General features: G+C 42.8%; 1 protein-coding gene across 1 annotated transcript in view; it reads left to right on the top strand.

Moving 5' to 3' along the window:
- PDE6A (phosphodiesterase 6A) overlaps positions 1 to 17,480 on the top strand; it is a 223,790-nt gene that overhangs the window by 179,750 nt on the left and 26,560 nt on the right. Inside the window, exons 16-18 of the mRNA XM_075342357.1 lie at positions 7,931 to 8,031; positions 13,741 to 13,848; positions 15,287 to 15,350. Of these exons, the coding sequence (XP_075198472.1) occupies positions 7,931 to 8,031; positions 13,741 to 13,848; positions 15,287 to 15,350 (273 nt within the window). The remainder of the gene's footprint in view (positions 1 to 7,930; positions 8,032 to 13,740; positions 13,849 to 15,286; positions 15,351 to 17,480) is intronic.

Here is a 17,480-nt window from a genome sequence, read left to right as displayed (position 1 = left end):
TGTTACATCTCGTGGCTCTCCTGAGGCAAGGACTGAGGCAGTCTCCCATTCCTTGCCTGCCACGAGCACTCCTGCTCAGCAGCACCAAAGGTCTGCCAGACTGCGCAGTGTGCAGGAGATACCTTCTCAGAGAGGCAGCAGAAGGGTGACACCTAGTGGTTCTCCTGTTACAAGGAGTGAAGCGGTCTCCCATTCCTGGCCTGCCGCAGACTCTCCTGCTCAGCGGCCCCGAAGGTCTGCGAGGCTGCGCAATGTGCAGAGGTTTACTGCTCAGGGAAGCAGTGAGATTCCCGTTATCTCTGCACATTGTGAGACCGAGGATCCCGCCTCTATTTCCCAGAGGCAGGAGGGTGAGCATGTGCAATTCGTGGTGGGTCCTGATTCGCTCACTGACGTCACACGGCTTGATGACAAGGCTGGTGACGTGGTGAATCCTGACTGGCCAGGCTGGGACGTCGTGGACCCTGATTGGGTCAAGTCCGTCATCTCCGCCTCGCGCCCGCCCTCGGGTGGAGCTGCACCTCCTTAAAAGCTCCCCCTGCCATCATGGCGGCGCGCGACCGTCCTTCTATGTTTGGATGTCTGGCAGCGTGCTGCCACGCCACTGCTCAGGCATTACTGTCTCTTGTGGGCTTGGCCCTTGCTGCTCCGGCAGTAGCTCGTTTGCAGGCCGTGTTCCTGCCTTGCTGCTCCGGCAGTACCCCCGTCAACAGGCCGTGTTCCTGTCCCAGGTGAGCTCCTCAAGTCTCCATTGGACTCACCTGGTTATTGAAAGCACACGTGCGTGGGCACCTCTGTGCTACCCTCGTGCCATATTCTCGTGACTTCCACTGGCACACGTGCGTGGGCACCTCTGTGCTTCCCCGTGCAACAGGTACACCGAGCCGTGAGATCTGTGCCATACAACCCTCACGGGTTAGGGCAGATCGGTGTACATAGATCGTCTGTGACATTCCAGACGATCGCTAGCAGCAACCCGCTCACTCTTCACCCACCATAGCGGCGGTCCCTTACACCGCACAGTGGACCTTGACCGGCGGAAGCAGTCCATTTCCCATCTTGGCACGCTTCCCCGGGTCCCCCTCGTAACACTGCAGGTCTCAGCAAAACCCAGCTTAGTGGTTGAGCAGAGATTGCGCTAACCAGAGCCACTGATACTGACTCCAGCATTGCCCATGGTGGGAATACGGTGGTGCCGGGTGATCAAAGAAGAAGTCACAGGAGCGGATTCTGGTGGAGATGTGACACCACCTCTGTTACAAGGCGAAAATATCCAACCCTCAATAGTCTCAAGACTTCCAGTAGCTCTCCTCCCCTGTTGTTCCCAATTATTCTCCCATTTGGGCCTTTCCCAGCCTCCCACTAAGCTATACTCACTTCTAGGATAATCCTTTTGTCACTTTTCGAGATTTCTGCTCTGGTATAATTTGTGGTCTTACTGGCTGATACTTACTGTGCTGTCACTACAGGAAATATTGCATACTAGGTCTCTACAGCCTCTCATATTTCTAAAGTCATTCCCTGAGCTTCCCACTAATTGCTAACCCATTGTTACCCCAAACTCCTTATGCTAGCATTAGTTTACACAGAACACTATAAATCAATGCAACTACTAAGAAATTTCTAAACATAACACCTTACATTCATTAAAACATCTTCAGGAGGTGCTGAGCACCGTTCCACTAACACTGAGGCAAGGTTAAAGACGTTGTCAAAGTCAACCCATGTCTATATATCCTGTTAAGCCATATAGATGTCATTGGATTTGCTTAGTATCCCTCAAATGAGCCACAGCAGTAAGCATCTCGCTCAAAGCATCTCTTGCCCTGGTAGACTTGAGCCATTTATTTATTAGTCATCCTTTGCTAGAGAAAGAAATGGGTATTCACAGCTTCCGTAGGCCATAACAGCCAGATCCGCTGAGATCTGTTATTCGGTGATTGTTTTTATCATTATTGTTTTTTACTGGAGTTAATAAAGTGTGACAAGATAAAGAATACAATACTAATAGTATGTCAACAAAAAAATATTAATTTCTATATGGCCAATTGATTTACTGGTTATGAAATATTTATGAACGTAGGTTTTTAAAAAATACAGAATAAGTGTAAGGAAAGGAAAGATAAAGGAAAATATGTGAGATCTCAAATAAATGTTATAATTACAACAAAGTATAACTTTTAATAAATAATTTAAAATATTGTGTTAGTTTAAGATAAGTCTAGTCCATAACTGACCCACTTAAAATGTGAGATGGTGCCCCATGTTTAAGTGAATCTACCATGGAGATTCTACTTGACTATATAGTTTATGTTGCACTCCGGAATTAGTCAAACCCCTATTTAATATAACCCAAAAATCATCAGAACAGTGACCACTTACTTCTAGAAAGCCTAAGGTGCTATATGGTGTCTGTCTTGATCTCTATCAAGTTCAATATGAATCACAATAGCAGAAATTTACATTACAAAGGTGAACCTACAAATAAGAAAATAGATAATGTACAATATCAATGGTGAAAATACTTTTGAGTAATATTAAACCGGGATTTTCAATCATTACTACTGGTCAACATTAGGGATGATCGAATACCTCAAATATTCGGCTTTGCGAATATCCGAAGAATAGGTCGCCGATATGCGAATATTCGATGCACAATGTAAGTCTATGGGAAGCTCGAATAGTTCTGAATAGTTGTTATTCGGGTTTACCATAGACTTACATTGGACATTTAATATTCACGAATAGTCAAATAGCGGCGACCTATTGGGCAAATATCCGCGAAGCCGAATATTTGAGGTATTCGATCATCCCTAGTCAACATAAACTTTCTTCCCTACTATAAGCTGCATGGCTTATCCATTTAAGCACACAGGATTAATTTATATTTTAATTTAGTGGGTCAAACCTGTGGCATGCTGCTAATAGTGACAGACTATGAGACCACTATGCGTCCTGTGATTCCTAGATGCTGCCAGCTCCTCAATCATTTTCCCTATGTATCTGAGCTCTGAAGTCTCGGCGCATCGGGTGCAATGACTTCACTACATCGCGCTTGGTGTGCAAAGCTTCACAATACACACTGCAGAGATTGTAGCTGCATGGGAACAAGGAGAGATGATTAGTTTTCTTTTTTTAATTAAAAGGTACAGTTAGGTCCAGAAATATTTGGACAGTGACACAATTTTCGCGACTTGGGCTCTGCATGCCACCACATTGGATTTGAAATGAAACCTCTACAACAGAATTCAAGTGCAGATTGTAACGTTTAATTTGAAGGTTTGAACAAAAATATCTGATAGAAATTGTAGGAATTGTACACATTTCTTTACAAACACTCCACATTTTAGAAGGTCAAAAGTAATTGGACAAATAAACCAAACCCAAACAAAATATTTTTATTTTCAATATTTTGTTGCGAATCCTTTGGAGGCAATCACTGCCTTAAGTCTGGAACCCATGGACATCACCAAACGCTGGGTTTCCTCCTTCTTAATGCTTTGCCAGGCCTTTACAGCCGCAGCCTTCAGGTCTTGCTTGTTTGTGGGTCTTTCCGTCTTAAGTCTGGATTTGAGCAAGTGAAATGCATGCTCAATTGGGTTAAGATCTGATGATTGACTTGGCCATTGCAGAATGTTCCACTCTTTTGCACTCATGAACTCCTGGGTAGCTTTGGCTGTATGCTTGGTGTCATTGTCCATCTGTACTATGAAGCGCCGTCCGATCAACTTTGCGGCATTTGGCTGAATCTGAGCTGAAAGTATATCCCGGTACACTTCAGAATTCATCCGGTTACTCTTGTCTGCTGTAATGTCATCAATAAACACAAGTGCCTCCACCATGTTTTACAGAGGATGTGGTGTGCCTTGGATCATGTGCCGTTCCCTTTCTTCTCCAAACTTTTTTCTTCCCATCATTCTGGTACAGGTTGATCTTTGTCTCATCTGTCCATAGAATACTTTTCCAGAACTGAGCTGGCTTCATGAGGTGTTTTTCAGCAAATTTAACTCTGGCCTGTCTATTTTTGGAATTGATGAATGGGTTGCATCTAGATGTGAACCCTTTGTATTTACTTTCATGGAGTCTTCTCTTTACTGTTGATTTAGAGACAGATACACCTACTTCACTGAAAGTGTTCTGGACTTCAGTTGATGTTGTGAACGGGTTCTTCTTCACCAAAGAAAGTATGCGTCGATCATCCACCACTGTTGTCATCCGTGGACGCCCAGGCCTTTTTGAGTTCCCAAGCTCACCAGTCAATTCCTTTTTTCTCAGAATGTACCCGACTGTTGATTTTGCTACTCCAAGCATGTCTGCTATCTCTCTGATGGATTTTTTCTTTTTTTTCAGCCTCAGGATGTTCTGCTTCACCTCAATTGAGAGTTCCTTAGACCGCATGTTGTCTGGTCACAGCAAAAGCTTCCAAATGCAAAACCACACACCTGTAATCAACCCCAGACCTTTTAACTACTTCATTGATTACAGGTTAACGAGGGAGACGCCTTCAGAGTTAATTGCAGCCCTTAGAGTCCCTTGTCCAATTACTTTTGGTCCCTTGAAAAAGAGGAGGCTATGCATTAAAGAGCTATGATTCCTAAACCCTTTCTACGATTTGGATGTGAAAACTCTCATATTGCAGCTGGGAGTGTGCACTTTCAGCCCATATTATATATATAATTGTATTTCTGAACATGTTTTTGTAAACAGCTAAAATAACAAAACTTGTGTCACTGTCCAAATATTTCTGGCCCTGACTGTACATTGTACTCATTGGAGTTATCATACTGTTTGGAGGGCTATGCAGGATTATTATACTTTTTGGAGAGTTATGTGACGGCCATTATTTTGTCTGAAGGGCTTTGTGGGTATATTATACTATGTAGAGGATTATGTGGATGGCTATTATACAGTGTAGAAGGCTATGGGGTGGCTATTATACTGTGTGGGGGATTTTATACTGTATAAGAGCCATTATACAATCTGGCGTCATCCCAATGTGTGTAGGGCTGTGTGATGGACATTATACTGTATGGAGAGCCATTATTGTGTTTCAGGGCTATATGATGGCCATTATTCTGTCAAAAGGGCTATGTGGGGGCCATTATACAGTGTGGTTATGTGGATGGCTATTATACTGTGTGGAGGGCTATGTGGTGGTTATCATAATGTGTGGGGCTTTTATACTTTATGGGGGCCATTATACAATACAGTGTGGGGGTCATTATACTGTATGAAGGATCACTATACTATATGAAGGGCTATGTGATGGCCATAATTCTGTGTGAAGGGCTATGTGGGGGCCATTTTACTGTGTGGAGGGTCATGTGGATGGCTATTATACTGTGTGGTAGGCTATGCGTTAGCCATTATAGTGTGGGGGGCATTTGTACTGTATGGTGGCCATTATACAGTACAGTGTGGGGTCTTTCATACTGTGTGTAGGGCGAACTGGGGGTCATAATAATGTATAAAGTATCATTATGCTGTATGGAAGCTGTTGCAGCCTTTATACTCTGTGTGTAGCATTGTGAAGGTCATTATACTGTATTGGTGTCACTGTGGGGTGTCATACTTTGCAAGGGGGTACTGTGGTGTAATCATACTGTATGGATAGAGGCTACTATGCCTGAATTCCCTGTGGGGGTATCATACTCTGTTTGGGGGCACTTTTATTGGCATCATACTGTATGAAGACCATGAAAGGGGTTTCTTAGAGTGTTGGAACAATAAGGATCCCCAATAGTGGCAAAATTCTATAACCGTGCCAAACATTTTAATACTCTTTTAGGTGGATGTTAGGGAGCGTGAGCAATTAGGACTTTTGCTATGAGGCCCCATGAAATCTATCTACTCCCCTGGTTTGGACATAGAATTAATATGAGATCATACATGTTTTCCTCTAATTACCTCCCATTTATTATATATTTTTTCTAGTTTTGTCTTAATGGTGCACATCAGTATGATCTGTATCTATGATTGAAAAACTACAAATTCAGGTGGTCACAACAGATAACTCCTTAGTATATCAAGCATAGATAGGGTGACTCGGTGGTTAGCACCTCAGGCTTGCAGTGCTGGGGTCCTGGGTTTATATCCCACTAAGGACAATTTCTGTAAGGTTCTCCCTGTGTTTGTGTGGATTTATTCTCACACTCCAAATACATATTGATGGGGAATTTAGATTGTGATCCCCAGTGGGGTCAGTAATAATAATGTCTGTAAAGCGCTGTGGAATTAATAGCGCTATATAAATGAGTGAAATAAATAGATTTCCAAATTTAACATTTTCTATATATGATTCACATATTTTAGACTATTTGCTTTACACCACATTCTCAAATTTTTTATCAATTATTAGTCAAAAATCACAAAAATCACTATTAGAATAATGGTACAATGTCATAATCAGGTTATTGGAGCTTTAAATAATAATTACGGTTTATATAAGTATGGTATTTCTCCACCTGTAGATCAACAAATTGATATTTGGGCCTTTATGTTTGTCTTAAAAATATTTTTATAGTTTACATTAAAAATATCAACTTAAGAAAATGAGAAACTGTATTAATACATTGATTAACTTGTCTTATATTGACCATTAGACCTCATTCATACATCTATTTTTTTTCGCTTACTTACAGATTACTTACAAATTGTTATCAGTGTTTGGTCACTGTATGGCCACGTTCACATGTTCAGTATTTGGCCAGTATTTTACATATGATATGTATTTGTAAGACTAAACCAGGAGTGGGACAAATCAGAGGAAAAGTATAATTGAAACACGGCACCACTTCTGTATTTATTACCCACTCCTGGTCTTGTCTTACAAATACTGACCAAATACTGAATGTGTTTTCACCATCCTTGTTTCATTACTTTTTCATATATGCAAAAAAAAAGTGAGAAAAAAAAGTATTTTCAAGCCAAGCTTCTGTGCCGCCCCCGCGTCAGCAGCCGGGCTGCTTGGATCCGGATCTGCGGTGGCTCGAGGGATCTCCAGACCCAGGGGTCGGGGTCGCACGGTCACTTGGATAAAAAGGGGGAGTATTTACAGGGGATGATGGTGTAAACAGCTATAATAACAAAACTTGTGTCACTGTCCAAATATTTCTGGCCCTGACTGTATAATATTTACATGACCACACACACATCTATTTAGAGAATTAATCCCAACATTTCAAATTTTTACATGTATTTCACATTTTCTTGTTAAAGGAAGTCTGTCTGTGTGAACAACCCTCCTGAGCTGTCTATATGGGCATATAGGTCATAGGAAGCTGAATAAAATGATACTTTGTTATCCATGATCTGATGTCTTATTCTAGAGAAATCTATGTTTTTCTTATATGTAAATGAGTTGTTCCAGGCTATGGGCTGGACACTGATCTATCTGCAGAGCTTATCTTAAATAAAAGGGAACATTACCAGTGTGATGTGTGATGGCCGCTCTCTGCTCTCCTGATCTCACTGCACAGCTGTGTGTGATTATAACTGACACATCTGCAGGGTCCTCTCAGCTTCAGCCTCCATCTCACAGGCAGCCAATGTTGCAATCTGGCTGCATTACAGCAGAGCTGTGAGAGCTGCAGCTAATAATATGTTTGTTATGAGACAAAGCTCAGTTTCTCTGTTGTGTGTTTGTTACATTTCTCATACTGGTAACGCCCCCTTTTATTTAAAGTAAGCCCTGGAGGCAGGTTCTCATGCACATCAGTGTCCGGCCCATACATGGGACAGCTCATTTACATATATGAAAAATATGGATTTCTCTAGAATAAGATATCAGATTGCAGATATCAAGATGTCATTTTATTCATCTTCCTATGATGTATATGCTCCTATAGATGACTTAGGATGTTTGATCCTACTAACTAACAAATTCACTTTAAATATATCCAGCTGATGTCTTGTGTCTTGCTATTCACAGTCAATAAACATTTACCAAAACCTGAACCGAAGACAATATGATCATGTCATCCATATGATGGATATTGCAATTATTGCAACAGACTTGGCTTTGTATTTCAAGTAAGTATCCATCAGATTTTTTACCTTGTGTTGAAGGATAATATGCATAAGCGTTTTTTTTCTACAGTTAAGCCTGCTTTACACGGGACGACCGATTGTGCGATTTCACAATCGATCATACCCGCCCCCGTCATTTTTGCGTCACGGGCAAATCACTGCCCATGGCATACAAACTCGTTTAACTCCCGTCACACGCACTTACCTTCCGGACGACCTCGCTGTGGGCGACGAACGTCCACTTCCTGCAGTGGGAGAAACGTTCGACGTCACAGCGACGTCACACGGCAGCCGGCCAATAGAAGCGGAGGGGCGGAGATGAGCGGAATGTAAACATCCCGCCCACCTCCTTCCTTCCATTAAGCCGGCGGGTGCCGTGGGACGCAGGTACGCTGTGTCCATCGTTCCCGTAGTGTCACACGGAGCAACGTGTGATGCCACGGAAACGATGAACAACCTGCACCCATGAAAATAAACGAGATTATGAAAGTTAACAACGAGTACACGACTCACGATTTGTGGGCGATACTGCATCGCTCAGAGGTGTCACACGAGACGACGTCATGCGCTATGCCGGATGTGTGTCACGAAAACCGTGACCCCCGACGACATATCGCACAATCTATCGTCTCGTGTAAAGCCCGCATTAGAGTAGTCAAACAATTTAATGCCACAACTTAGGATGTAATAGTGGCAGATACTATGAATTGCCATGTGAAAAATGGTATTAGCATTATTTTGATGGGGTTCTTGAAGAATAGAAAAATGATAGATGCTGCTATGTCACCAACTTTTTCATTCTTTGTCTAAAAAACTTGATGCTGTTGTAATAAAACTTACATTATTATTCTTATATTCATGCTTTGGGTTAAAAAAATGTTTTATGAAAACTGTCTTGTCAAAGTTTGGGAATGAGAGATTGATTAACATCTAATTTTTCAAAGAGGGCATATGTGACGCCCCTGCGGTAACCAGAGGTCACAAAACAAGGTAACATCACAGCATAACTGTGCCAGTCAGTACACACACTAGCACACCAGGACACATACACTCCAAAATCAGGGCGGGAGACTCCCATAGAGCCAGGTGACATGGCTGGGCACTGTGAGCTAACAGGCAGCCAACTGGTGAGGGAGAGAGCGGGTGGCCTGGAAGGTGTGGATAGACAGCGGAACAGTGAGTTTAGAAAAAGTGAATGAAGTTGGAGGAAGAGAGTGAGGGGGGAGTTAAGTGAAGTAGGTGAAAGTGAGCAGTCGTAAGAAAGGTGTCAAGACAGACAAAGGAATCTTGAGACACAGAGAAAGAAGAGTAGAAAGACCCCACCAGGACCTGAGGAGAAACAGCAGCCACTCAGGGGAGAAAGTAGCTGGAGAGTGAGTGATCAAGCTTCAGGGACAGTGGAACCCCTTGGGGCGACATCCAGGGCTCCCAGTACTTTGCACGCACGGGGTGCAGATCCCAGAACAGACCGGGACTTCAAGCCATCTGTTAACTCTGCCAGGCGGGTGGGTTTCCAGGACTCATCTGCCACCACTAACGTCCGAGGCATCAGCAGCAAAGGGAGGACTGGGATATATTCTCTTAAATAGTCCAAGCTGCCTGCGGCAGGATCCAGACACCAGGAGGACCGCCAAGTGCTCCATGCCAGGGAGGACCCACACACACACAAGTGCATCGGTGGGCGAGTGGCACCAGGTCGGCTGGCACAGGGACACAGGAGTTGGGCGCACCTGGGATTCAGCACGTCCACAGGGTGCGAACCCAGCTGTAAGTAAAGCGACCAAACTGCACTCCCCTGTCTGGACTGTTATTTCCCTGCACCTCCATCTTAACCCTTACCTACCCCTGGGGAAATGCCCTGCTCACGAAGGGCTCCACCATTCACGCTACCCCATCTGTCACCCCAGGGAAGACTGGCAGCGGCGGCCCTACTATCCCTGGCCTCGCACCGCGAGTGGCATAGTCGGACTATTTTTTTTTTCCCTTTTCATTTAAAAACTGTTCAACGGTGCTCCTGGGTCTGGGATCCCTCGAGCCACGGACCATCCGGATAGGAGCAGCTCGGCTGCCCCAGGGAGCGACACATACATATTTATGCTGAGCACAGTGCATAGTCTCAAAATTTAACAAGCACAATGTATGCGGGATTGCGTAATTAGGGTTAACAGGAAAATGCAAAAATCCATTAAAATCCATAATCGATGAGGAACGGGAGCGCCAGACTAAGTTAGGGTGTCAGACCCTCCGTTGCAAGGTAGGAGCGAGTACTAGGGTATCAATAGGGCTATTAATATCCACAGCCCCAATCAAGGGTCTGTGCTTGCATATATAACTGCTTTCTGTTTCTACTGCTACCCGCTGCCTACTAGATCCGAGGCCCTGTTTGTAGTCCCTGTGTCTAACTACCCTTGATTAAAAAATTTTTGCTATGGTGTTTTGTTCACTTGGGTGATTTTAATCTATCAATAAATAAAATTTAGGATTTTTGAGTTTTCCTTTTAACCCTAAGGCTATGTGCGCACGTCGCGTAAAAACATGCAGTTACGCTGCGCTTTGTAGCGCAGCATAACTGCATGCGTCCTGCGTCCCCTGCACAGTCTATGGAGATTGTGCAGGGGCCGTGCGCACGTGGCGTTTAAGAGCGCAGCGCTTCGGCTACTGCCGAAGCGCTGCGCAAAAAGAAGTGACATGTCACTTCTTTCCTGCGCTTTGCCGGCAGCTCCTGCACGGTCTATGGCAGGAGCTGCAGGCAGAGCGCATGGAATCGGCGCTCACTACGGACATTTCTGCAGCGATCTAAAGCGCACATGTGCTCTTCAGATCGCTGCAGAAATTTCTGCAGGGCTTGTACGCAACGTGCGCACATAGCCTAACAGTGCATAGTCTCCAAACAAATAAAGTTCTATCTGTAGAATTAATGTTTTAGAATTCCCATTACTGTACTTTTATGTTTTCTTTTTTAAAGATATACAGATTTAATTATGTTGATGATTTTAGTTTCAAAATACCAATCTCTTTAGATTTCTTAAGGTTCTGAACATTGTCTTCACCGGATTTGTAAGGATCTGAATGTGGTAGAATTTTTCCTAATTAAAAAGTAGTAAACTTTCTAGAACTTTCACTTTTTCAATCCGCCATGAATCGACTTTGAATGGACTTTCAGGAAATTTGCATGTCTCAGTGAATTTCAAACAACTTGTGATTCAATTAATGTGAATCGCAAAAAATTGCGCATTACTATATCTGCATCACTCACAGAAAGCTCACATGACCACAGATGCGAGTGTGGGGGCTCCCCTAATGACTTTCAGCCATTACATCACATAGTATAATGCAGCCAATCAAGAGGAACTATCGCAGCCTGTATAAAAGCCTACAAAAGAAGCAATTTAAGGGTTATTTTTGGGTAGTGAGAGGATGGTAGAGCTCAGCAACATGAACACTCCAGCTAATAATATGTAGAATACCTGCAAGATGAAAGTAGTAATTTGCAATACAGAATTGTGATCAGTAAAGAGAGCACCGCTCTAGCGTAAATGATTAATAATATGGTTTATCTATCTTTTTGTGCAATATTTGTATTCAAATTAAACTATTTTTCATCCTTCATGTAGTAAAAACCAGTACAATAATTTGGAAAGTAAAATCATAATATCAGTGTCAGATGACGTGTTAGAGACTCTTACTTTTCCTCATAAAAAAATCAGATTAGATTTTAAAATTGATTATGCTTTGCATGTATACCACCATCTTATTCCACAGCACTTTAAAGACATTATCATCAGTGTCCCCTTTGAAGTTTGAAATCTAACTAAGCGGCTTAGCAAGAAGAGGTTCCACTCAGAACAGGCCTTTCCATGGTTGACCAAAGAAGTTGAGTGCGCATGCTCAGCATCATATCCAAAGAATGTCTTTTCAAAATAGACAAATGAGTACTGCTAGCAATGCTGCAAAGGTTAAAGGGGTGGGAGGTCCACCTATCGGTGCTCAGACCATACGGCGCACACTGCATCAAATTGGTCTGAATGGCTGTCGTACAAGAAAGAAGCATCAGAAGGATGCACAAAAATAAAACAGTGTATGTAAACAAGCAGATTAAGGACATGGATTACTGAAACATTGTCCTGTGGTCTGATGAGACCAAGATAAACTGACTTAAGGCCCAGTCACACTAAACAACTTACCAGCGATTCCAACAACGATACAACCTGATAGGGATCGCTGGTAAGTTGCTAGGAGGTCGCTGGTGAGATGTCACACTAAGTGACGCTCCAGCAATTCCACCAGCAACCTGACCTGGCAGGGATCGCTGGAGCGTCACTACACAGGTTGCTGGTGAGCTGTCACACAGGCAGATCTCACCAGCAACCAGTGACCAGCCCCCAGCTGCGTGGAAGCGATGCTGCGCTTGGTAACTAAGGTAAATATCGGGTAACCAACCCGATATTTACCTTGGTTACCAGCGCACACCACTTAGCGCTGGCTCCCTGCACACCTAGCCACAGTACACATCGGGTTAATTACCCGATGTGTACTGTGGCTACGTGTGCAGAGAGCAGTGAGCCGGCACTGACAGTGTGAGAGCGGCGGACGCTGATAACGAAGGTAAATATCGGGTAACCAAGGTACGGGCTTCTTGGTTACCCGATATTTACATTGGTTACCAGCATCCGCAGAAGCCGGCTCCTGCTGCCTGCACATTTAGTTGTTGCTCTGCCGCTGTCACACACAGCGATGTGTGCTTCACAGCGGGAGAGCAACAACTAAAAAATGGTCCAGGACATTCAGCAACAACCACCGACCTCACAGCAGGGGCTGGGTTGTTGCTGGATGTCACACACAGTGACATCACTAGCAATATCGCTGCTACGTCACAAAAGTTGTTCCTTAGCAGCGATGTTGCTAGCGATGTTGCTTAGTGTGACGTGGCTTTTAGTTCAGATGGTGTCAAATGTGTGTGACAACAACCAGATAAGGAGTACAAAGACAAGTGTGTCTTGCCAACAGCCAAGCATGGGGATGGGAGTTTCAGGGTTTGGGGTGCATGAGTGCTGCCGGTATTGGGGAGCGACAGTTCAATGAGGGAACCATGAATGCCAACATGTACTCTGACATACCGAAGCAGAGCATGATCCCCAGGATTTGGAAACTGTGCTGCAGGACAGTATTCCAACATGATAATAACCCCAAACACACCTTCAAGATGACCACTGCCTTGCTAAATAAACTGAGGGTAAAGGTGCTGGATGGGCCAATCATGATAATACCGGTGGCCACACAAAATATTGACACTAGGCACAATTTGGCCATTTTCCCTTAGGGGCATACTCACTTTTGTTGCCAGTAGTTTAGACCTTAATGACTGTGTGTTGAGTTATGTAGAGGGCACACCAAATTTACACTGTTATACAAGCTGTACACTGACTACTTTCTATTGTGTCACTCACCAAAATGCATGTGTTTTTTTGGTGCGTTTTTCTGCCAGAAGGTGCAGATTTCATGCAGAAAATTTCTGGGCCAAATCTGCAGCGTGTGCACATACTCTAACACTTGAAAAAAAATAAGACTTCATTCACACATCGTGGTCATGTTAATATGTACGGTTTAGATGAAGGTGATTCTTTGATTAGTATTACATTTTTCATCTGGGACATATCTTTGAAATTAAAATGTAAAAAACATTTAAAGAATTTTCTCTATTTTTTCTTACAGGAAGAGGGCTATGTTCCAGAAGATTGTAGACCAGTCCAAAACATATGACAGTGAGGAGTCTTGGACGGAGTATCTGATGCTAGAACAGACCCGCAAAGAAATTGTAATGTATGTTACATCATTATCAATTTTTGTGATTTAGCTATTATTCAAACACATATTTTGCTTTATGGTTTTATATATTTTTTATCATTCCTGTCAAAACAATAAGTAATTATGATGGGCTCAGTTCAATGAATATCCCATCTACATGCAATTTCTATGCTGAAAACGTCCCCCCTCGGCTTATACTTGAGTGAGATTCCCAGAAAAAGATATTCTCACCTGTCCTCTATTCCTGCGGTGTCCTCTTACTTGTTTCTTGTAAAGTGGATTCAACTGATGTAAAGCACAGACGGGGACGCCGCAAAGCATTCAACTAAAGTGAAGTGACGATGACAGCAGCAGCCCCGTACACTGGCAGCCATCACCTTAGGGGTCTATGCGCCTGCAGGTAACAGGTAAGAGGGCACCACAGGAACGGAGGGCAGGTGAGAATATTTTGTGTGTATGTGAACAATGGCATAATAGGGAACAAGAAGGAGACCGGAGTGAGGACATTACTAAAGGATGGGCACATTACTACAGGGGGTATGCATGGAGCACATTACTACAGGAAGGGGACAAGGATGAGCACATTACTACAGGATGGGGCACAAGGATGGTCACATTAATACAGAATGAGGCACATTACTATAAGATGGGCACATTACTACAGGCTAGGCACAAGAATGGGCACATTATTACAGGATGGGCACATTACTACAGGATGGGGCACATTACACAGGGGACATGCATGGGGCACATTACTACAAGGGACATGCATGGGACACATTACTACAGGATGGGGCACAAGGATGGGCACATTACTACAGGATGGGGACATTACTACAGAATGGGCACAAAGATGGGCACATTATTACAAGATGGGCACAAAGATGGGCACATTATTACAAGATGGGACACATTACTACAAGGGATATGCATGGGGCACATTACTACAGGATGGGGCACATTACTACTGGGGACATTACTACAGGTGACATGGATGGGGCACATTACTACAGGATAAGGCACAAGGATGAGCACATTACTACAGGGTACAAGGATGGGCACATTACTACAAGAGACAAAGATGAGACACATTTCTAGAAGGAGTGACAAGGATGGGCACATTACATTTTATTGGTATCTATTTTTATTTTTTAAATTTACCAGTAGCTGCTGCATTTCACACCCAAGGCTTATACTCAAGTCAATAAGTTTTCCCAGTTTTTTGCGGTAAAATTATTGGCCTCGGCTTATACTCAGGTCAGCTTATACTCGAGTATATGTGGTATTTAATGATGATATACTATATTTTAATATTTTATTAGGACACCATTCTAGTTCTAAGTAAAAATTCAGCTTATCATCTACTAAGCTACGAATATGATGCATGTTGTGCAATATAATAAAGCAGCACTTCATGATCAGGAGAAATTATTTGATTTTTCTTTTTTGTTAGGGCAATGATGATGACCGCATGTGACCTGTCAGCCATTGCAAAACCCTGGGAGATTCAGAGCAAGGTATAATAACCTAATCTATGTAAACATACATTTTTAAGTATCTATTAAAAGGTATCTGTCACAAGGTTTTTATTATGTAATCTGAGAGCACCATAATGTAGGAGCATAGAACCTGATTCAAGTAATATTACTTATTGTGGTGCTATTGCAAAAAGGTATTTTAAAAAAACACAAAGAATAAAAAAATTACACCAATAAATACGAATATTTATATAAAAAAATAATAAAGTACACATATTATGTATTGCAACATCCCAGAACAACACAAGCTATAAAACTGTCACACTATTTAACCCCTATAATGAACACGGTAAAAAAAATAGATAAAAAACGTGGCCAAAAAAATGCTTTTTTATCATATGTCCAAAATAAAAGTGGAACAAAATGTGATCAAGAAGACAAATGAAAATAATTAATAAATAGTAAATATAAATAGTATAGCTGAAAATGTCATCTAGTCCCTCAAAAAAACAAGCTATCACTCAGCGACATCAGTAAAAAAATAAAAAAGCTATAGCTCTGAGAATACAGCAATGCAAAAACTGTTTTATACTTTTTCAATAAAGTTATTTTTATTGTTGTTAAGGCAGGAAAACATAAAAAAAACCAATATATATGTAGTATCACTGTAATTGTACTGACTGGAAACATAAAGCTGCTTTATCACTTTTACCACATGGTGAACAACATAAAAAAAAACTATTTCTGAATTGTTGTTTTTTATTCATTCTGCCTCCTAAAATTCTGAATATAAAACAAAGAAAATATATTATATACCCAAAAATTGTACCAGTAAAATCATCATCTCATCCAGCAAAAAAAGCCCTCACATGACTCTGTCTGCAGAAATATAGAAAAATTATAGCTTTCAAAATAAAAACAATAGAAATCTGGTATCGCTGTAATTGTACTGCCCGAAAGACTGAGGCCGCCTAAATACAATACATATACCGCATGGTGAACAGTGTAAAAAAAAAAATGAAACCTGTCTTCCCGTGGGGGTGGTGCAGGGCAGTAGTGACAGGTGAGGGGTCAGCAGTCCTCCTGTGGTTCGTATCTCGGCCACCTCAACAGAACAAGGGAGAAGGGATTGGTTGCTATGTTCCTGGCTGAATGTATGGTCTTTGCATGTGGAAGTTATACCTATAAATAGGCCACTGTGCTGACCAGGATTCTTCCACCAGGATGTCACAGACAAAGATACTTGTTTCTTTTTCAACAGTCTTTTATTAACAGTTACACTCCGTACTTTCAACACATCGATACTGCAAGCACAATACTTGAACACGTTCTTTACAATATATTTGACTCTACAGTGTTAAGCGGGCTTTACACGCTACAACATATCTAACGATGTGTCGGCGGGGTCACGTCGTAAGTGACGCACATCGTTAGTGACATAGCTGCGTGACAGCTACGTGCGATTGCGATTGAACGTAAAACCATTCATCGCATACACATCGTTCATTTGCTAAAAATTGCACGTCGGGTTGTTCAATGTTCCCGAGGCAGCACACATCGCAGTGTGTGACACTCCGGTAACGATTAACAGATCTTAACCTGAGTCCCATGGCTCCTGCCGGCAATGCGGAAGGAAGGAGGTGGGCGGGATGGTTATGACCCACTCATCTCCGCCCCTCCGCTTCTATTGGCCGGCTGCCATGTGACGTCGCTGTGACGCCGAACGTCCCTCCCACTCCAGGAAGTGGATGTTCGCCGCCCACATCGAGGTCATATGGAAGGGTAAGTACGTGTGACGGCAAATAATCGTTTGTGCGACGCGGTCAACAAATTGAACGTATCGCACATACGATGGAGGCGTGTCACATCGCATATGATATCGTATGCTTAATTGTAAGGTGTAAAGCAGGCTTTACTGTAGGCTGCTCCATCATTCTTGGTACTACTGCTACTGTTTGTCCATCCTCCTCCTTACTACCTGGCACAACAGTTCCACACGATAAAGTCATATAGTCCTCCCTGGCCAGTGTCTCATCCCTTTCATAGTAACCCATTGCCTATAATGTTGTCGACTGCCATGAGACTCGTCTCATCTATTGTGGGTTTGATGCCAATCTGTTTGCCCAGGTCAAGCCTCCACTACCACTGGATTCAGTCCATTGACTAGGA

Source organism: Anomaloglossus baeobatrachus, chromosome 4 (genome assembly GCF_048569485.1).
Source record: "Anomaloglossus baeobatrachus isolate aAnoBae1 chromosome 4, aAnoBae1.hap1, whole genome shotgun sequence".
Taxonomy (NCBI): domain Eukaryota; kingdom Metazoa; phylum Chordata; class Amphibia; order Anura; family Aromobatidae; genus Anomaloglossus; species Anomaloglossus baeobatrachus.
The sequence above is the reverse complement of the archived record's forward strand: the minus strand, read 5'-3'. Positions and strand labels throughout refer to the sequence as shown.